We start from the raw sequence: 16110 nt of genomic DNA, 5'->3' as shown, positions 1-16110 counted from the left end.
TAAACAATGCAGACATAGCTGTGTCATCAGAAAAACTTTACATGTGACTTGGTTCCTTTTATTCTTAATCAGTGCCAAAGATCAGATTTATTTCAACACAGACAAAAAAATATAAATGCAGTTTTAACATACATTTACCTTATATTTTGTGTTGGGTCATTGCCTTGTTGCAAGTCACAGTTTGCTTTAGAATAGTTTCTATACTAGATAGCTTTACTACTACACCTCTAAACATACTGTGACCAAATAATGTAATATTTGTTTCATTTGACAATATAACTTCCCTGCAAAATCTACACAGCAGACTTTCCAGTGTTTATTCCACATTTTGAGTGCTAAATTTTTTAAAGTCTAATAGGCAGCTTGGCCATGTGTTACCCCAGACAGCAAAAGTATGTTACATCAACGCTAATTTTTCTATCGCTAACGCTTGGAAACAACGTTGATCTCTGTTGTTAGTATTATGATTCAGAATTATGGTCTCATATGTGCAGTTTGTATTACACTTTACTAACATGAAATATTTTACAGACTGTACTATATACTTGCAGTGTATGATGGGAGATTTAAACAAAAAAAGTTATATTAATTAATGCTTACTATAATTGCAATATCATATGAAGGTTGTTTTGATTGTATATAGATGTATATTTATTCTGTTCTTTGCTATTAGGGACAGATCCTGTGCTGATTTTATATGGTAACATATTTTATAAACATGCTTTGCATGCTATCAATTATAAATTTAATTATATAATTATTAGCTAAATGCTTTTAAAGATGCATAAACAACCACAAACAGATTTAATTAATTAATGTACAATCATTCATTTAAAATAATTAACTGTACTGAACTCTTCATAATAGGCTTTATCAGCCTGTTAAGGACTGGTCCTCAGTTTTATTTATTTATTAGTTTTTCTGTGTAAGTTTTGTGACGGGAAGCTGTACTGAGCCATACATCATTATTTTGTTGTTTATTTTACTGTAAATCAGAGAGGTGACAATAAGCAACATTTGTGGAAGTAGCTTAATTCCCACCTGTTTCCTGATATGTCCCGCCCCACGCTCTGATTGGCTGTAGTCGTGAGAGTTATCCTTGTATGATTGGCTGGTTATTCACATAAGCGTCATACTAAAAATCAGACTGCCAATCATAACGCAGGACGCGGAGTACTGTAGGAATACGTGTGAGGAAACAAACCCCGCCAGGGAGACAGCGTGTTGTAATGTTCTGGGAAGTTACGACTAGAAAACTGTTTATATTCCAACACTGTTTATATTCCAGAGCCAGGGCTGCCCACCACCGCCTCCTCGTGTGTGTTTGTGTGATTTGGAGCTTCTTCCTCCGCGCTGCTCTGAGCGCAGTCCGCCCCCAAACTCACACCCCTTTAAATACTGCCCTCTTTGGAGGAGCTGAAACTGAGCTGAGGGGTGAAAAATTTCTGAACTCCAGACCAGAGACCGTCTCCTGCAGTCATGTCTACTGAAGAGGGCTCGCTCTCTACTGAGGGGATGTACTCCAAACTCGTAGAAGATGGAGGGACCTCAGCCGATGAAGAATTCGGAGCACAACCAGCACGTAATACCAGACTCTAAAAATCTTTTTTTTTTTTTAATCCAGAAGTTATTAAACTAGAGATATCTTGAGATACACTATCAGACAAATATTTTAGAACACCTCTATTTTGTATTTTGTAGTGCTGTATGGTCTGTTTTCTCATCTTAGCCTTTTTTTAAGACTGCTGCACTTCTCTTGTCACACCTCTACGTCTTCTCTTTACTGCTGAGACTAAAGAAGTTTTTTCTCCCGTTTTCCATGAGTCTTTAAAGTGTGAAGGAAAGAGTTCTTACTGCTCTCTGGCTTCATCTATAATTTCTCTAAAGGGAAGACTTACCAAACCATTTCGAAAACTCAGTTTATTTCCATTGCTACTAACCTTAGTGAATGAATTGTTTGCTTAAATCATCATTTATACGGTTCCCTAAAGGCCTTAGAGGTTTAATGCAAATTTTGTACCACAGAGGTCCCAAGTCTACCGGAAGTCGCAGGAGTCAGACACATAACAATAACGGCTCACGGATGACCACAAGTTATATAGAATTTCCCAGAATCTAACACGCGCACAAAGGCGATACGGGCGACACAGATTTTTTTTACCCAGTCGTGTGTGGAAGAGAGGGAGAGGAAGAGATACAGGCTCCCCTCATGTGCATATTCATGAAGAGCATGCAAAACAGAGAGGGTTCTGATTGGCCTGTCCTCTGCAAAGAGTCTGTGAGTCAGCCAATCAGTTTTTAGTGTGGATGGGCAGTTTTTTTTCCCCTCCTGGACAGTATCATGGCTCCCATCAAAACTCATTTCACCTCTAAATTTTCTAAAAAAGTGTATCTATGTTGGGTAAAAGTAAAAAAAACAATGAAGGTCTTGCCCGCTGTACAGTTTGATTGCAGAAGGCATGTTGGGGTGAGTTAATGTGACTATATGTGTTCAAGTCCAGTTCCGGGGGTACCTCTCTAAAATTAATTTTTGCAACTTGGGATGTCTGGTACCATGTCCGTTTATTGACTGGACCTGAAGAGCTTAAATGGCAAAAAATAAAGGAAAAAAATTGGGTTCTAAAACCTTTGACCAGTAGTGTATAAGATAAAAAAATTGTGCCGTTTTTGTACAAGTTTGAATTCAACTGAGGTATAATGACTTTTTATCTTTAATTCATGAGTATTTTTTTTGTCCAGTAGTTTCTAATGTCTCAGTCACTCACTGGATGTTTTATGATTTCATGGATTCTCTGTCCTGCCATCAGATTTCTGTAAAGATGCTTTGCAACATCAGCTGTAAAACATGCTATATAAATACATTCGGTTTGATATGTGGACCTGAGCTTTTTACTATTGTAATTACACTGTAGATATCAAAAACATAAATTTGTACTAGTAAAAGTAAATAAACATAGGCTAAATGCATAATATCTAAATACATGTAAATACATGTTAGTAAGCATATCTGTAGCTGTACTTTTTACAAGTAAAAGTGTAAGTGCCCTTTTTCTACAGAATAACCAGCTAAACCCTATCCAGATGGGATTAGTTTCTCAGAAGGTGCTGTGGTAATTTTCTCTTTTATGGGGAGTAATCTGTAATTTTGTTCCTGTTTGAAAAATGACCATGTATGTGTTTTTCGCAGACGTCCTCTGAGAAAATTAGAGAATGAATTGCCTACTAAATTTTGCTGAATTCTGTGGTCCTCCGGTAATTTAAGTCCAGTCCGGACGCACGTCTCTGAGTTTTGTCACCTTGCGTTTAATAAAATAGCTATTTGTCCACTGTCATGCATCGCAATTACACTTTGGGTAAGCGTTTCCACGTAGATCCACGGAAAAACACAACAGTGAGTGGAAATGGAGGAGCTACTGAACTCGATCGAGAAAGCCAAAAAACTCACGGGTCCTGCAGTCTGAATGCAAGAGTTTAATCAGGAGAAGTGCGATTTTTTTACAGACATTCCCCCTGAGAATCTAATCCCATCCAGATAGGGCTTTTAGCGGAGATTTTCAGCAGGGTATAGATGTGAGAGTGGAGCTCTTATGCACATCAATGTAAACATAAGGCTCATCAAAATTAAATTAAGGGTATTATTATTAATGAGAATTTCTTAGTTGATACCTGATATGTATGTTTGTACTGATAAAAACTGAGTAATGCTGGTGTGATTTTAGGCAAAAACATATTGCCATAGTATTGTGAATGTTTTTAAGTTCAATCATGAAAACACTGGTCACTAGTTTATTTTTGTGTCCTGCATAGGCCACATGTTGTTCTCTAGAACAAAATGTTTCAGAAAGATGAAGACTCCAATCTAAGGCCTGAAATAAAAAAATGAAAATAAAGTGCAGAGTATTTCCAAGTAAAATACTTTAGTCAGGTCATTTGTAAACTGAACCAATCTGTCCACTCTTGACACAGATCATAGTGCACCAAGGTGAATCAGGTCAGATCATGTGCAAACATAAGTTATTTCAGTTATTGCATGAACAAAATAGTTGCAACAATAATAAAATATTAAAGAACCTGAATAGAACTGATACATCAATCAGCCATAACAAAAGTACATAAAAAAAATAAATATAAATATTCAATTAATTTATTTTGTTATTTTCTCAGTTTTTGAGCAATTGTTTCATTTAAAAAGACAAAAGTGTATGAAATCACATTGTGGTAAACAAGATTTAAAAAAAATAGTTTAAGGCTTTCTCTGATAGCTCAGTCTGCACATATTATTGTATGGTTGAACTTCCTGCAGTGAACCTGCACTGACTTGTAGGTTGCAGCACTGTAGGTCCCAAAAAAACTGATGACTGAACAAATAAAGCAGAAGTCAACATTGTAAAAAAGGGACAGAGTGCATAATATTTGAATTGAAGACTAGCATGTCTTATTTGGCCTCATCTCCTAACTGTTCTCTTTTGCAGCATGAATTTAATTTTTAAATGTTTTAATTACTGAACTAAGAAATCATTATTTGAATGATACCAGTACTGTGGTTTGTTGACAGAATTAGTAAGTGATCATCCCGCCCAGTATACCTGGACTGGTTGGAGTTTTTTTAATCACAAAACTTTAACGGTTACACAATAGTCTCAGACACTGCTGGTGTTTTTACTGTTGAGTGTTAATACGCAGCTTAACTAAAGTGACATTAGAAGTGTGGGGTCGTCTTTAAGTGACTGCACTTTCAGTTGCCTTTTTTTATCTTATTTCCCATGAAACGTGAATGAAACCTTGATGTTAATGCAAAGTATCTAAAATCTGCCTGCCTAATAATTGTACCTAATCTGCTAAAAGTGATTGTGGTATAAGCAAAGTCCATTTGTATGGAAAAAAGTAAGTGCAACACTGTAAAACACAAACTGTCTTTTTTAGACTTTTTGCCTTTTAGCCATGTTCATCCCTGAAATTATAATTATTAAGTGGTTTAGCTATTACAGTATTAAATTATTAGTAATAATTTTTTATTTATTTACAGGGTTTGTAGCCTCATCAACAGGGGTTAGAGGGAGGCTGGCACACAACGGACCCTACCGTGTGGCTACAGCATGTCTTACTGCTTTCTGCCTCATCCTGCTCATGGTATTGGTGGCAATGGGTGTACACTGTAAGTTTTTTTTTTCTGTGATATCATCTTCATCATCATCATCATCAGTGTTTTGCAGAAATGTGTTAAGTGCTAGAGAGCCAGACTTGAGTAAAAATACAAGCGCTTTAGCAAAAATAGTTACTTGAATACAAGTTCAGGTGTTCTTTACACACCACAGTTAACTGGAAGTGCTTAAATCATGCAACATTTTTTGTTAATAAGCATTGCAATGTTTTGTTGTATAATGTAGTACTGAAGTACTGAAAGAAAAAATACAGTACTACACTGTTTTGTAGTTATTACAGAAACAATGTGAAGTTAGCAGGGCAGAAGGCAGAACGGGAGCAGCGAGGTCCCCTTATAAAATCAGCTTGATCACTTGATTCACTCAGTGATAAGCAGCTTCATCAAACCTGGTGACAGAACCGAGCATCTATACAACTCTGATACAGCATGGATAATGTGGGTTTGGAACAATTAATAACATTTTTATCATTTTAACAAGTAACAATACAACACATAAAAATGTTCGGCAATTAAAGTATTAAACTCCAGAGAAAATATGTAGTGAAGTGTAAAAATCATACTCCAGAAGGTACAGAAACAGCACTTTAGTACTTTAGTAAAGTAGTTCTACTTCATTACTATGCATCTCTGGTGTTTTGTCCATTTTTGTGTGGAAAGTTTTTATGCCGATAAGTTCTGTTTGTTGTGCTTTTGGTATCGCCAGGTCCTTTTATTTCCCACATTTTGCACATGATCATTATCTGTCATATGATTTTGTTGTTACAAAAGATGAAGTTAGCTGGCTAAGGTCCCTTTTAAGTTCTGGAAAATAGTGACTACTAAAGTTGAAACTATATCAGTAGGTTACATATAAAAGCCACTGAAAATGTACATGCTTTGATATTTTCTATAATTTATTTTCCATATAATTTACTTTCTTTATTTGAGATTTTACTTACCATTTCTGTTTTTCATACACTGGTCGTGCCTTTCTATTTTAGATAACAGCATGGGTCAGAACTCCCAGAAGGTTTCCCAGAATTCCACCTCATCCTCTTCCACACAGATGCAGAAAGCCTGTGCTAATGTAACCACCCTAATTGCAGAGCAGAGCAGACTGAAGGAAAAGAATATAGAACTACAGAATGAACTTGACCAGCTAAAGGCCAAAACTGAAAAGCTCGGTAAGTGACATTATTAACCCTTTTTATACAGTAGCGAGATGAGTTGTGACTTGTGAGGTGTAATAAAAACATACATAAATTTATAAAGTAATGTAAATAAAACACTTCCAAAGCATACCAGATACACATATGGTAATACAGTTTAAGGTGCTGCCTGTTCAAAAAAAGAAAAAATCTCATCTATCCCAAAGATACAGTGGAATTAAAAAGTTTGGGCACACCTGATAATTTTCATGTTTTTTTCTTTATAAATCATTGGTTGTTCAGGTCATCAGTTTCAGTTAAATATATCATGTATCATAGCAGATGAACACAGTGAAATTTTAGAAGTGAAATTAAGTTAATTTGAATCTAATTTTGATTAATAAATGCTTATCTGTGATTGTTCTTTGTCTGGTCAGGACTGTAGAGTGGTGTAGACTCTTTCTTTATGTAGCGTTTGTTTGCTGAGGGAAGTCAAACTTTGAATTTGTGCAATATTTGCTTAATTGTTTAATTAAGGTACTGGGAAAAGCGTGAGTTACATTAGAGCTAGCATTTATCATGCAGCATCTTATTTAAGCCTTACTATCACGTGTTGTGAACACGTTGCCTTGAAGCTCAGACATGTAGTGATAACAGAGACTCACTCTTTTAGCAGGCTTCTTGCTAAAGCCCAGTTTCCACAAAGCTCAATATTACTTGTGTGAAACTATTCAAAGCCTAATTTTGCTTGTGTGTAACTGCTGAACTGGGGCCTCATTTATAAAGGGTGCGTACGCATAAAAACAGGCCTGAAATGTGCGTGCGCAACATCTCACGTAAGAACTGTGGTTTATAAAGAAATACTTGGCGTGAAAACGAGCGTATATTTAAAAGCAATGTTTGAGGCATGCGTATCCCTTCAAAATATTGCGTATAGTGCGGAAATTAGTGACATCATGTGGTGAAGCACGGAATTGCGGGTAAAAGCGCAAACCTACCTCACGTATTTAATTCATACTACATAAATCAAGATTAAAAACGTAAGATTAAAGAAGTTATAATATAATAAAATGTAAATACACTTGTTTATTTATATATTTTGTCAGCATGTATAAAGTTGCAATGCTTGCTTTATCTTATTCTGCTTTATATGTAGTATTATTTTAATGCTAACTTTTGTATTTCACTTGAAGTTTATTTCAATTTTATTTGTATTATCTGGTTTGTTTTGTCTCACAATTTAAAAAGTATTATTATTATTATTATTATTATTATTATTATTATTATTATTATTATTATTATTATTATTGTGGCAACAAAGACCTAGACAACCAACAAAAAGGGAGACGTGTTTTCAAATATCATGAAGATTTTTTGTGAATGATGATGACTGGTTAATGAGTCGATTTAGGTTTCTATTAGCCATTCTCATGGGACTGTGCTGAGTTGAGCACAGTTTTTTAGAGACAAATGTTACTGAAACAGACAATAAATGAACACTTACAGGTGTTCACAACTTTTGGAAAAGCTTTTTAAATCTATACACTTTATTTAACCTCTGTAACAGTTCAGCCTGTGGTGTTATCATTATTAAATTCACAACTCCAAGACTTTGGATTGTGAGATGCCAGGCTATGAAAAATGAGCTACTGATAAAATATCTACTATAAATAAAATAATCAGCTTCTTTCAATTCAGCCCACCCAGCAAAAATCCATTGGGGGAAAACACATAAAGGATAAATTTTCTTTGTTTGCCAGTCAATAGGCCATTCATGCATTACTGTATACAAACAAAATAACTGCCTGGTATTAAACATGTTATACCATATGGGGCCTATATGTCTCAACATTCAGGTTTCCTTTTAAACAATTTTAAATAAAAAAAAATCTTCATTTTAAGCAATCCTGTCTTTGCCCCTTTCTAAGTCTGATCCCTCAACTTACGCCTTGGTATAAACAGTGTGTCTTAGCCTTGTGGAAGAACAGCCAATCTTATTGTTGTCAACGGCTGTTTGACTGGTCCTGTCCTCCTGGGCTTCTGATTTCTCCTTAACTCCCGGAGTCTTTATGAAAAAATCACTCAAGTTAGATTATTTGAAAGAATACTATTTTCACCAAGTTAATACTTGACGCAAAACAGAGGCTTTTCACTAAATTGTTTATTTACCAATGTAAAAGCTAAACTTTGTAAGTTTGTCAAGAAAAACATTTGTAACTTGGATTTGACTGGGCTCCCCATCCCCACGCAAATATTGCTCCAACAAGGAAGTATTAGCTTGCTATGCTATTCAGTAGGAAGAAAAGGCTCAGAAAAGTGGCTAGGTAAGAAGGCCCATTTACTTTAAATTATTATGCATTGTAACTCCATGAATAATATATACATACATATATATTTGCTCTGCTTAATTTATGCTCTTTTGCAAACAAATAATCAAATTCTTACATGTAATAACAATAAATAAATAAAAAATATTTCAGTAAGATTACATATCCACTAAACCTTATCAAACCTATCCACCAAACCTCAATTGTGTATTTTATTTAGACGATATATTAAAATGTATTGTATCAAATTAGCGATCTCTGGTTTACTAAACCAGCGCTCTAACCACTGAGCTATGTACTAAACAGCCAGCTAACGGTATTTAAACGTTACACAGCTGGGGCAGCTTTCCCTCGAGCTAACTAACTAAGTTGTAATTTCTATTATTTTTTCAGTATTATTTATATTTACCTGTTTTTCTGACATTAGAGATTAGACTGCTTTTTTATGTTTTTTTTTTGGTTTCTTTTTATTATTTTTGTGGGGTTTTTATGGGGTTTTTTGTTGTTTTGATTTTTTTTTTGTTATTTTATTTTATGTTTTGTGGTTTTTTATGGGTTTTTATTTATTTCATTATTCTTTGTTGGGGTTTTTTATGTCATTTTTTATTTGTATTTATTTAAGGGCAGGCCGAGGCTTGCGGCGACGCAATCTGCGGGCCACAATCCACCTTTTGCCACGCCTTCCTTGGCTTTTTGCGGCGGAGGGCGGAGCGGCAGGCGGGGCAACTGGCAGCGCTGTGAGAGAGAGATATACTCTGACATTAGCAGATACAGGGGGCTGAGTATAGTTTTAGGGATTGTTTATTTTATGAGTGAGATTTCACTCTGACTTTTATTTATGCTGAAGTTTATGCTCTCTCTCTCTCTCTCTCTCTCTCTCTCTCTATTTCACGCATACTATACTCTCTCTCTCTTTCTTTTGCTGGTCAGTGAGAGCAGCCGGGCGCATTTGGGGGGGTGGGGGACAGGGTGTCGGTTATCCATCTGCCGCAGAACTATAGCAGATTTCGCGATGTGGATTTTATAAATAGATTAAAAGAAGAATTTCCTCTGGTTACAGCATTAAGCTGCATGGATGTGAGCTAGGATAACAGATAGGGATAACAGCTAGCTCATGATTAGGAGAAATTATAATGTATAAGCACTGAGTACTGTGCATTATTTATATGAGAAGAAATTATATTATATTAAAGAGATTCAATACCTTTTTTAAACCTACCTGCCCTAATGTTTACATGATAGTATACCTGTTAATCTATATTAATTTAGATTTGCATTTTTTAAAACAACAAAGCAACAGTTTGAGAGAATTTTAAGAGAAAATGTTATAAAATACAAAAGGAATTTTAGTGCTTTAAAGTTATAAAATGACAATATCATTATAATGTCCATTACATTATTGAAGAGAGATTTGTTTATATTGTAATATAAACAGAATCACAGGTGTGTAAGAGGGGGTGTCTAGCCTATGGGGAGTCTCCCGGCTCCTGCATCTCCAAAAAAGCAACTGCAGGACTTTAGCTCTCATATATATATATATATATATATATATATAATACACTTTATAATATGCCATACCATATGTCTATTTGTTAAAGACAATACTACAAAGTAATATATCATGAAACCACGTATGTGTAATGTGTGACAGTGCCCTGAATCATAACTACATCTCTGCTGTTTGTTACTGCTGGTTGACTCCTCCAATATGGCGGCCATGCCTGGAGGCTATGGAAAGCCGGTTGGGTCTTTACGTCTACATTGACGTCCATGTTGACACGTTTGAAATAAGATTGAAAGTCTTAAGATGGCAAATCTTACCTAGTTAACCAGTAACTTTTGGACGTCTTAAGAACATAAAATTACGTGTTAAGAATTACATTTTGCCTTTCCAAAGACCCATCCTGACCCTGCCCCCACTCCTTGGCGCAATGTTTATTGCCTTGCGAAAGGAGCTTACTCGTCCAATGACCCTGTAAGAACGGGAAAGTTTTACAAACCTAATGTTTAAATATATTTTAAGCTGCAGAATCTATTTAGTAGTGATTATATGCATGTAGGTTTCAATGCCCCTTTAACTGAAGCGGCGTGTTATTTGTAGTTATTGCATTTGTCAGTCCGTCTGATTTAATCAATCTATAGAACCACAAAAAAGAGCACAAACACCAAAAATTCCTTATGTATATCCCGCTCAGTATTAACGAGGAATGCCGTTTTTTATATATTCATTGAGTGATTTGCTGGGACCTTTTATGGGTAAATGTGGACGGTACAGATGCAGAACAGGAGGCTTGGTCACCTGCACACATTTATAAGCAGGTTGTGAAAGAAGAAACAGCAGTCAGATGTTAAAAACACAAGAGGCACAAAAAACAAAAAAGTGTTGAGTATGTAAATCAACAAGCTCTCTCTTCCTGTGTGTGTTTAGAGACCACCCCAACCCCACAGCCAGTTCAGTGCACTGATGATTGGCTCTACTTCAATGGCAGCTGCTACTTCATCTCCAGGTTTGGCCGCAGCTGGATGGAGAGTCAGAAATACTGTGAACGCAAAGGTGGTCACCTCGCCATCATTCACACTGCTGAGGAACAGGTAAGAGAAAATGAGAATACACATACATATATATATATATATATATATATATATATATATATATATATATATATATATATATACACAGCTCTGGAAAACAAATAAGAGTCCACTTAAGGTTTACTATTTATAAGTATATTTTGGGAAAAATGAACATTGTTGTTTTATTCTACAAACTACACGCAACATTTCTCCAAAATATTTTCATTTAAAGCATTTATTTGCAGAAAATGAGAAATGGCTGAAAGAGCTTTCAGAGAAAACAAGTTCATATTCATAAAGTTTTAAGAGAATCAATATTTGGTGATGAACCCTGGTTTTTAATCACAGTTTTCATGCATCTTGGCATGTTCTTCTCCACCAGTCTTACACACTGCTTTTGGATAGCTTTATGCCACTCCTAGTGCAAAAATCCAAGCAGTTCAGCTTGGTTTGATGGCTTGTGATCATCCATCTTACTCTTGATTATCTTCTTATTTCCAGAGCTGTATAGATATTTTGTCTGTCTGTCTTTCTTGTGTTTTCATGCTTTCGTTATTAAAAGAGAAATCTACTGAGGTTGGAAGAAGGAACGGAACCTCTGCAGACGTTGAATAACATCATTGCCTTCAGTCCTGTTTTTGAATCTTATAAATTAACTCATCATTTTAGAGATACAACTAATGCTTATTTTGTTATTTGACTAAAAAAATATTTTTTCAGATTAGTTGATTAATTCACCATTATTTCTTTCATGACTTCAGCCACTGCATCCTGTGGTTATGGCTTGTGTTTCTAGCTTTCTGTATTATTTCAAAAGAACAGAAACAGTTTAATGTAATCTGTAGTGTCTGTCACTTTTGTGAACCAAGCTGTGAGTGAGCAGCCCTTAACCTTTCAATTAGGTTTCTTTCCCCAGCACTTTTGTAGTGTGTTGCAGTTACAAATTAATTATTAACAAATTAATAATGAAACGATTATGTCGATTTGTTGCAGCCCTAGTTCATTTGTCTGAAATTTGTGATTGTAGTTTTGTTTTTTTTAATCATTGTTGTCTGATCCTAGACTTTCCTATGGGACCTGTTGCCAAGAGGTCACTGGAATTCTTACTGGTTTGGAATCAGTGATGAAAAGTTGGAGGGAGACTGGTACTGGGTTGATGGAACCAAACTAGTTGGAGGGTGAGTTTCAGGCTAAACTGCAGAAATGTTTATCTCTCCTTTAAAGTTTTGCCCTTTGCAAAACTAAAACTCTAAATTATTACAACTACTGACTTCAGCAATCTCAGTTCTTATACTATACCTCTTTCCTCTCATTAAAAACCCTATTTAGCACAACATTTTTCATTAAATAAACTTATTTAAGCAAGAGTGTGGAATAAAACAATTCTTCATCTAGAATTAAAGATTAATTATTAAATTAGTAAAAACATTTTGCTAATATATTTTGCTGCTGTAGTTTCTGGGAAGATGGGGAACCCAATAACCACATTGATGAAGACTGTGGCTACATAGTGAAGACTGAAGTGTTGACTCGCGTGGCTATCAAGAGCTGGTACGATGCACCATGTGACATGTCTATACCCTGGATCTGTGAGAAGAAGGCAGCTAAATAATAACCATTGTCAATTTTTATGTTTTTAGGTCTGATGTTTTAATAAATGCAGGGAGTGTTGTTGCTCTTTACAGTAACAATTTCTCCTGCTAGAGATAAATGTGCAGCAAGAACAGTTTTAATCTCAATAGTTCATGTATAACAATTAGTTATAGCAGATATAAAGTCTTTGGCGAAAGCCTCCATCAAAAGCCCAGGTCCGCAGCATCTGGAACCTCGCAGATCCTGCCGTATAGGTATGGTGGGGGCCATACCTATACGGCAGTATTAGCTTAATAACCTAAATCATCTTTCTAATCCGAGAGCAGTTTTAAATGGCTATAATATTTGAGCTATTACTAATATGAGTAAGTAACCAACTTCTCTGTTCTTTAAGCATTTAACATGTATAAGTATTAGTTTAGATACAGTGTTTCTTAGTCACTTTGGTGTATTTTTTAAATTGTCATTAATATTTGCACAAAAGTGTGTGTGAGAATGTTTTAAAACATTTTGTACAAACAACACCATGCAATGGATAACCAGCTAATGCCTGTACCTCTCTCAAAGTCCTTATTTTATGTGCCAAAACAAGTATTTGTGTCAGTGAAGATTTCAGTCATTAGAATGAAGAATCCCTTTGTTACTAATTATAAACAAAACAGTCTAAATTCTTCGTCATGTTGTTTTTATATCGGTATACACTGTAAGTATTAAAAATGCTTTTTTTTCTAGAGTAGTGTATATCAGTTTCAGAAAGGGTATCTGCATATCAGAATCAGATAAAGGCTTGAAGTCCGATGTTGTATGAGCCTTTCTTTTATAATTAAATTAATTGAAGTACATGTTAAAAGTACCCCAGGATTATTGTAGTAGTTCTGATGTCTGTCAGCAGAGGGCAGTATTGTGGCGCCGTTGTATTAACGCTGTGCTGTTATGCTGTGTCATTACTGTACATAAGAAAACTATTTTGTTTCTTTTTTTATCTTCCTTGCTTGTATTGTCTTTCTTTTTTTTCAATTGTATTCAATTGTATTCATATGTAATGCATTTATTTGCATTGGTGGGGCTATTTTACTATTAAAAGAAGGTTTTAATGGACTTAATTCAAGTTAACCTTGTAATAGCAAGTGTGGTCAACTTTTTTAAAACAATTCTTATTTTATATATTAAAATGTACTAGATTTTGTTAGATTTTGTTTTCTGTCATTAATGCTTAATGTACTTTAAAAACGTAAAACTGTGCTTTTTATTATAAAAATATACACTGTTTAAAAAAAGGACACACTAAAATAACATACTAGATCTTAATTAATAAAATATTTCAGTTGAAAATCTCGATTTATTATAGAACTAAATGACATAAAAATGATCAAGGTAAATCAAAAATATTATCACATGGAGGTCTGGATTTGGAATCATACTTAAAATCAAAGTGGAAAATCAAGTATCAAGACAGCTTGTGGAGTGGAAATTCCTTAAGACAAGTTAAAATGAGGCTCAGTGTTGTGTGTGGTCTCCACATGGTTGTATGACCTCCCTACAACGCCTGGGCTTCTCCTGATGAGGAAGCGGATGTTCTCCTGAGGAATCTCCTTCCAGACCTGAATTAAAGCTTCAGTCAACTCCTGGACAGCCTGTGGTGCAGTGTGCTGTTGGTAGATGGAACGAGACATGATGTCCCAGATGTGCCCTCTTACCGCTGATGGCTGTGGACAAAGCTAACATTTAACTCTAAATCAGCTTATTTCACACATAGATTTTATTATAATTTATTTACATGGTCATTACACTAATTAGGCCTAGAGGAAAAAAGTTTCATATTTCATATTCCAAGAATGATCAGAGTACAGAGAAATAAAGAGACCATGCCTTTGGTTGCTTCTCATATATATATATATATTTTGTGCCGTGAGGAGGCGGGGGAGTTGGGGGTCCGCCCCACACCAGAGCGCACAGCCCTATGTGTCCCAGCTGGCCTGCAGGAGGACTGATTAAGCAGCCAGCTGGGACAGGTATAAAACTCAGCCTCAGCTCACTCAAGGGAGAGAACTCTTGACTGAGGAGCTGAGGGCTGAGGCTGCACGGACCTTTAAACGAAACTAAAAGTTAAGTCTACCGACTCTAGAGCCCCATTGGGCCGTAAATGTTTATTTAAGTTATTTTGGGTGTGGTGGAGGGCGTTTTCAAAGCCAATAAAGGTACGTTTTGAGTTCATTTAATCCCCGTGTCTGTGTATCTCTGTGAGCTTCCTCCTTCCGGGTCACAGTGGTCACGCCCCTAACCCCAGGGGCCTACCACAATATATATATATATATATATATATATATATATATATATATATATATATATATATATATATATATATATGTATGTATATATTCAGAATTTCCAAATATCCTACTGAAAGCATGTTTAAATATGGGGCTTTTTCTAGCAATTTTATATTTAAATATGCACTAGGGTAGTACAGTTTGACAGGGTAGCAAAACTCAACAGAACACCGTATGGAAGCCTAGTTCGAATCCCAGTCATGGTTTTATTCTCTTAATGTTTTTTTCATAATGCCAATTAATTTTCTTATTTTTAAAATATCTATTAATGTAGCCTACATATTTCTACATATTTCCTGTGATATATATTATTTAACAAATACTAATTGATAACATTTGTATAGGCCTAGAAACACACACGTTGTAATAGGTAAATGATACATTTTCTTTATTCACACTCTGTCTGGCCCTTTTACCTCCAGAGGAGTAATTAGGTATTGCGCTTTTAATTTTTTCTACTGAAAGCACTTCCTACAATGCTGTCCTTTTATGAAAAAGAATATAACATCTGAGACCAGCGCTCTAACCACTGAGCTATTGAACTAGCTAACAGAGGCTCCAGCGAGGATTGAACTCGCGACCTCTGGTTTACAAGACCAGCGCTCTAACCACTGAGCTATGGAGCCATACACATTTTTTATATACTTTTTTTGTGCTGTTTTTATGGTTTTTTTTTTGTGATTGCTATTTTATTTTATGTTTTGTGTTTTTTTTATGGGTTTTTATTTATTTCATTATTTTTTGTTGGATTTTTTAAATGTAATTTTTAATGTAATTTTTTTTTGTATTTATTTAATGGCAGGCCGAGGCTTGCGGCAACGCAATTTGCGGGCCACAATCCCCCATGCCTCCACTGCCCTTTTGCGGCGGCGCAGTTTACTGGCCGCTGCCTTCTTTCACGCCTACACTGTCTTTTTGTAGGCGGGCGGAGCGACGGGCGGGTTTACGAGATCAGCGCTCTAATCACTGAGCTATGGAGCCATACACATTTATTT

General features: G+C 35.5%; 1 protein-coding gene and 1 non-coding gene across 2 annotated transcripts; one reads left to right on the top strand and one right to left on the bottom strand.

Moving 5' to 3' along the window:
- Positions 1 to 1271: 1271 nt before the first annotated feature.
- On the top strand, positions 1272 to 13898 carry zgc:174904 (uncharacterized protein LOC564690 homolog). Its single transcript, XM_022666819.2, has 6 exons — positions 1272 to 1582; positions 5027 to 5155; positions 6145 to 6327; positions 11047 to 11210; positions 12255 to 12370; positions 12648 to 13898. Exons 1-6 carry the CDS (start codon positions 1480 to 1482, stop codon positions 12802 to 12804), a joined length of 852 nt encoding a protein of 283 aa, XP_022522540.1. The 5' UTR covers positions 1272 to 1479; the 3' UTR covers positions 12805 to 13898.
- Positions 13899 to 15668: 1770 nt separating this feature from the next.
- Positions 15669 to 15741, bottom strand: trnat-ugu (transfer RNA threonine (anticodon UGU)). The gene has a single exon. It is a non-coding gene; the product is annotated as a tRNA-Thr (tRNA).
- Between the last annotated feature and the right edge of the window lie 369 nt (positions 15742 to 16110).

The sequence above is a fragment of the Astyanax mexicanus genome, chromosome 3 (assembly GCF_023375975.1).
Source record: "Astyanax mexicanus isolate ESR-SI-001 chromosome 3, AstMex3_surface, whole genome shotgun sequence".
Lineage (NCBI taxonomy): Eukaryota > Metazoa > Chordata > Actinopteri > Characiformes > Acestrorhamphidae > Astyanax > Astyanax mexicanus.
Note: the sequence above shows the minus strand (reverse complement) of the source record. Positions and strands in the feature narration are given on the sequence as shown.

Bases quoted from the DNA above. Each gene is read 5' to 3' on its own strand.
- zgc:174904 (XM_022666819.2), top strand. From the start codon at position 1,480: ATGTCTACTGAAGAGGGCTCGCTCTCTACTGAGGGGATGTACTCCAAA. The intron at 1,583-5,026 runs GTAATACCAGAC...ATTTATTTACAG, and splicing joins ATTCGGAGCACAACCAGCAC to GGTTTGTAGCCTCATCAACA. The intron at 11,211-12,254 runs GTAAGAGAAAAT...GTCTGATCCTAG, and splicing joins TTCACACTGCTGAGGAACAG to ACTTTCCTATGGGACCTGTT.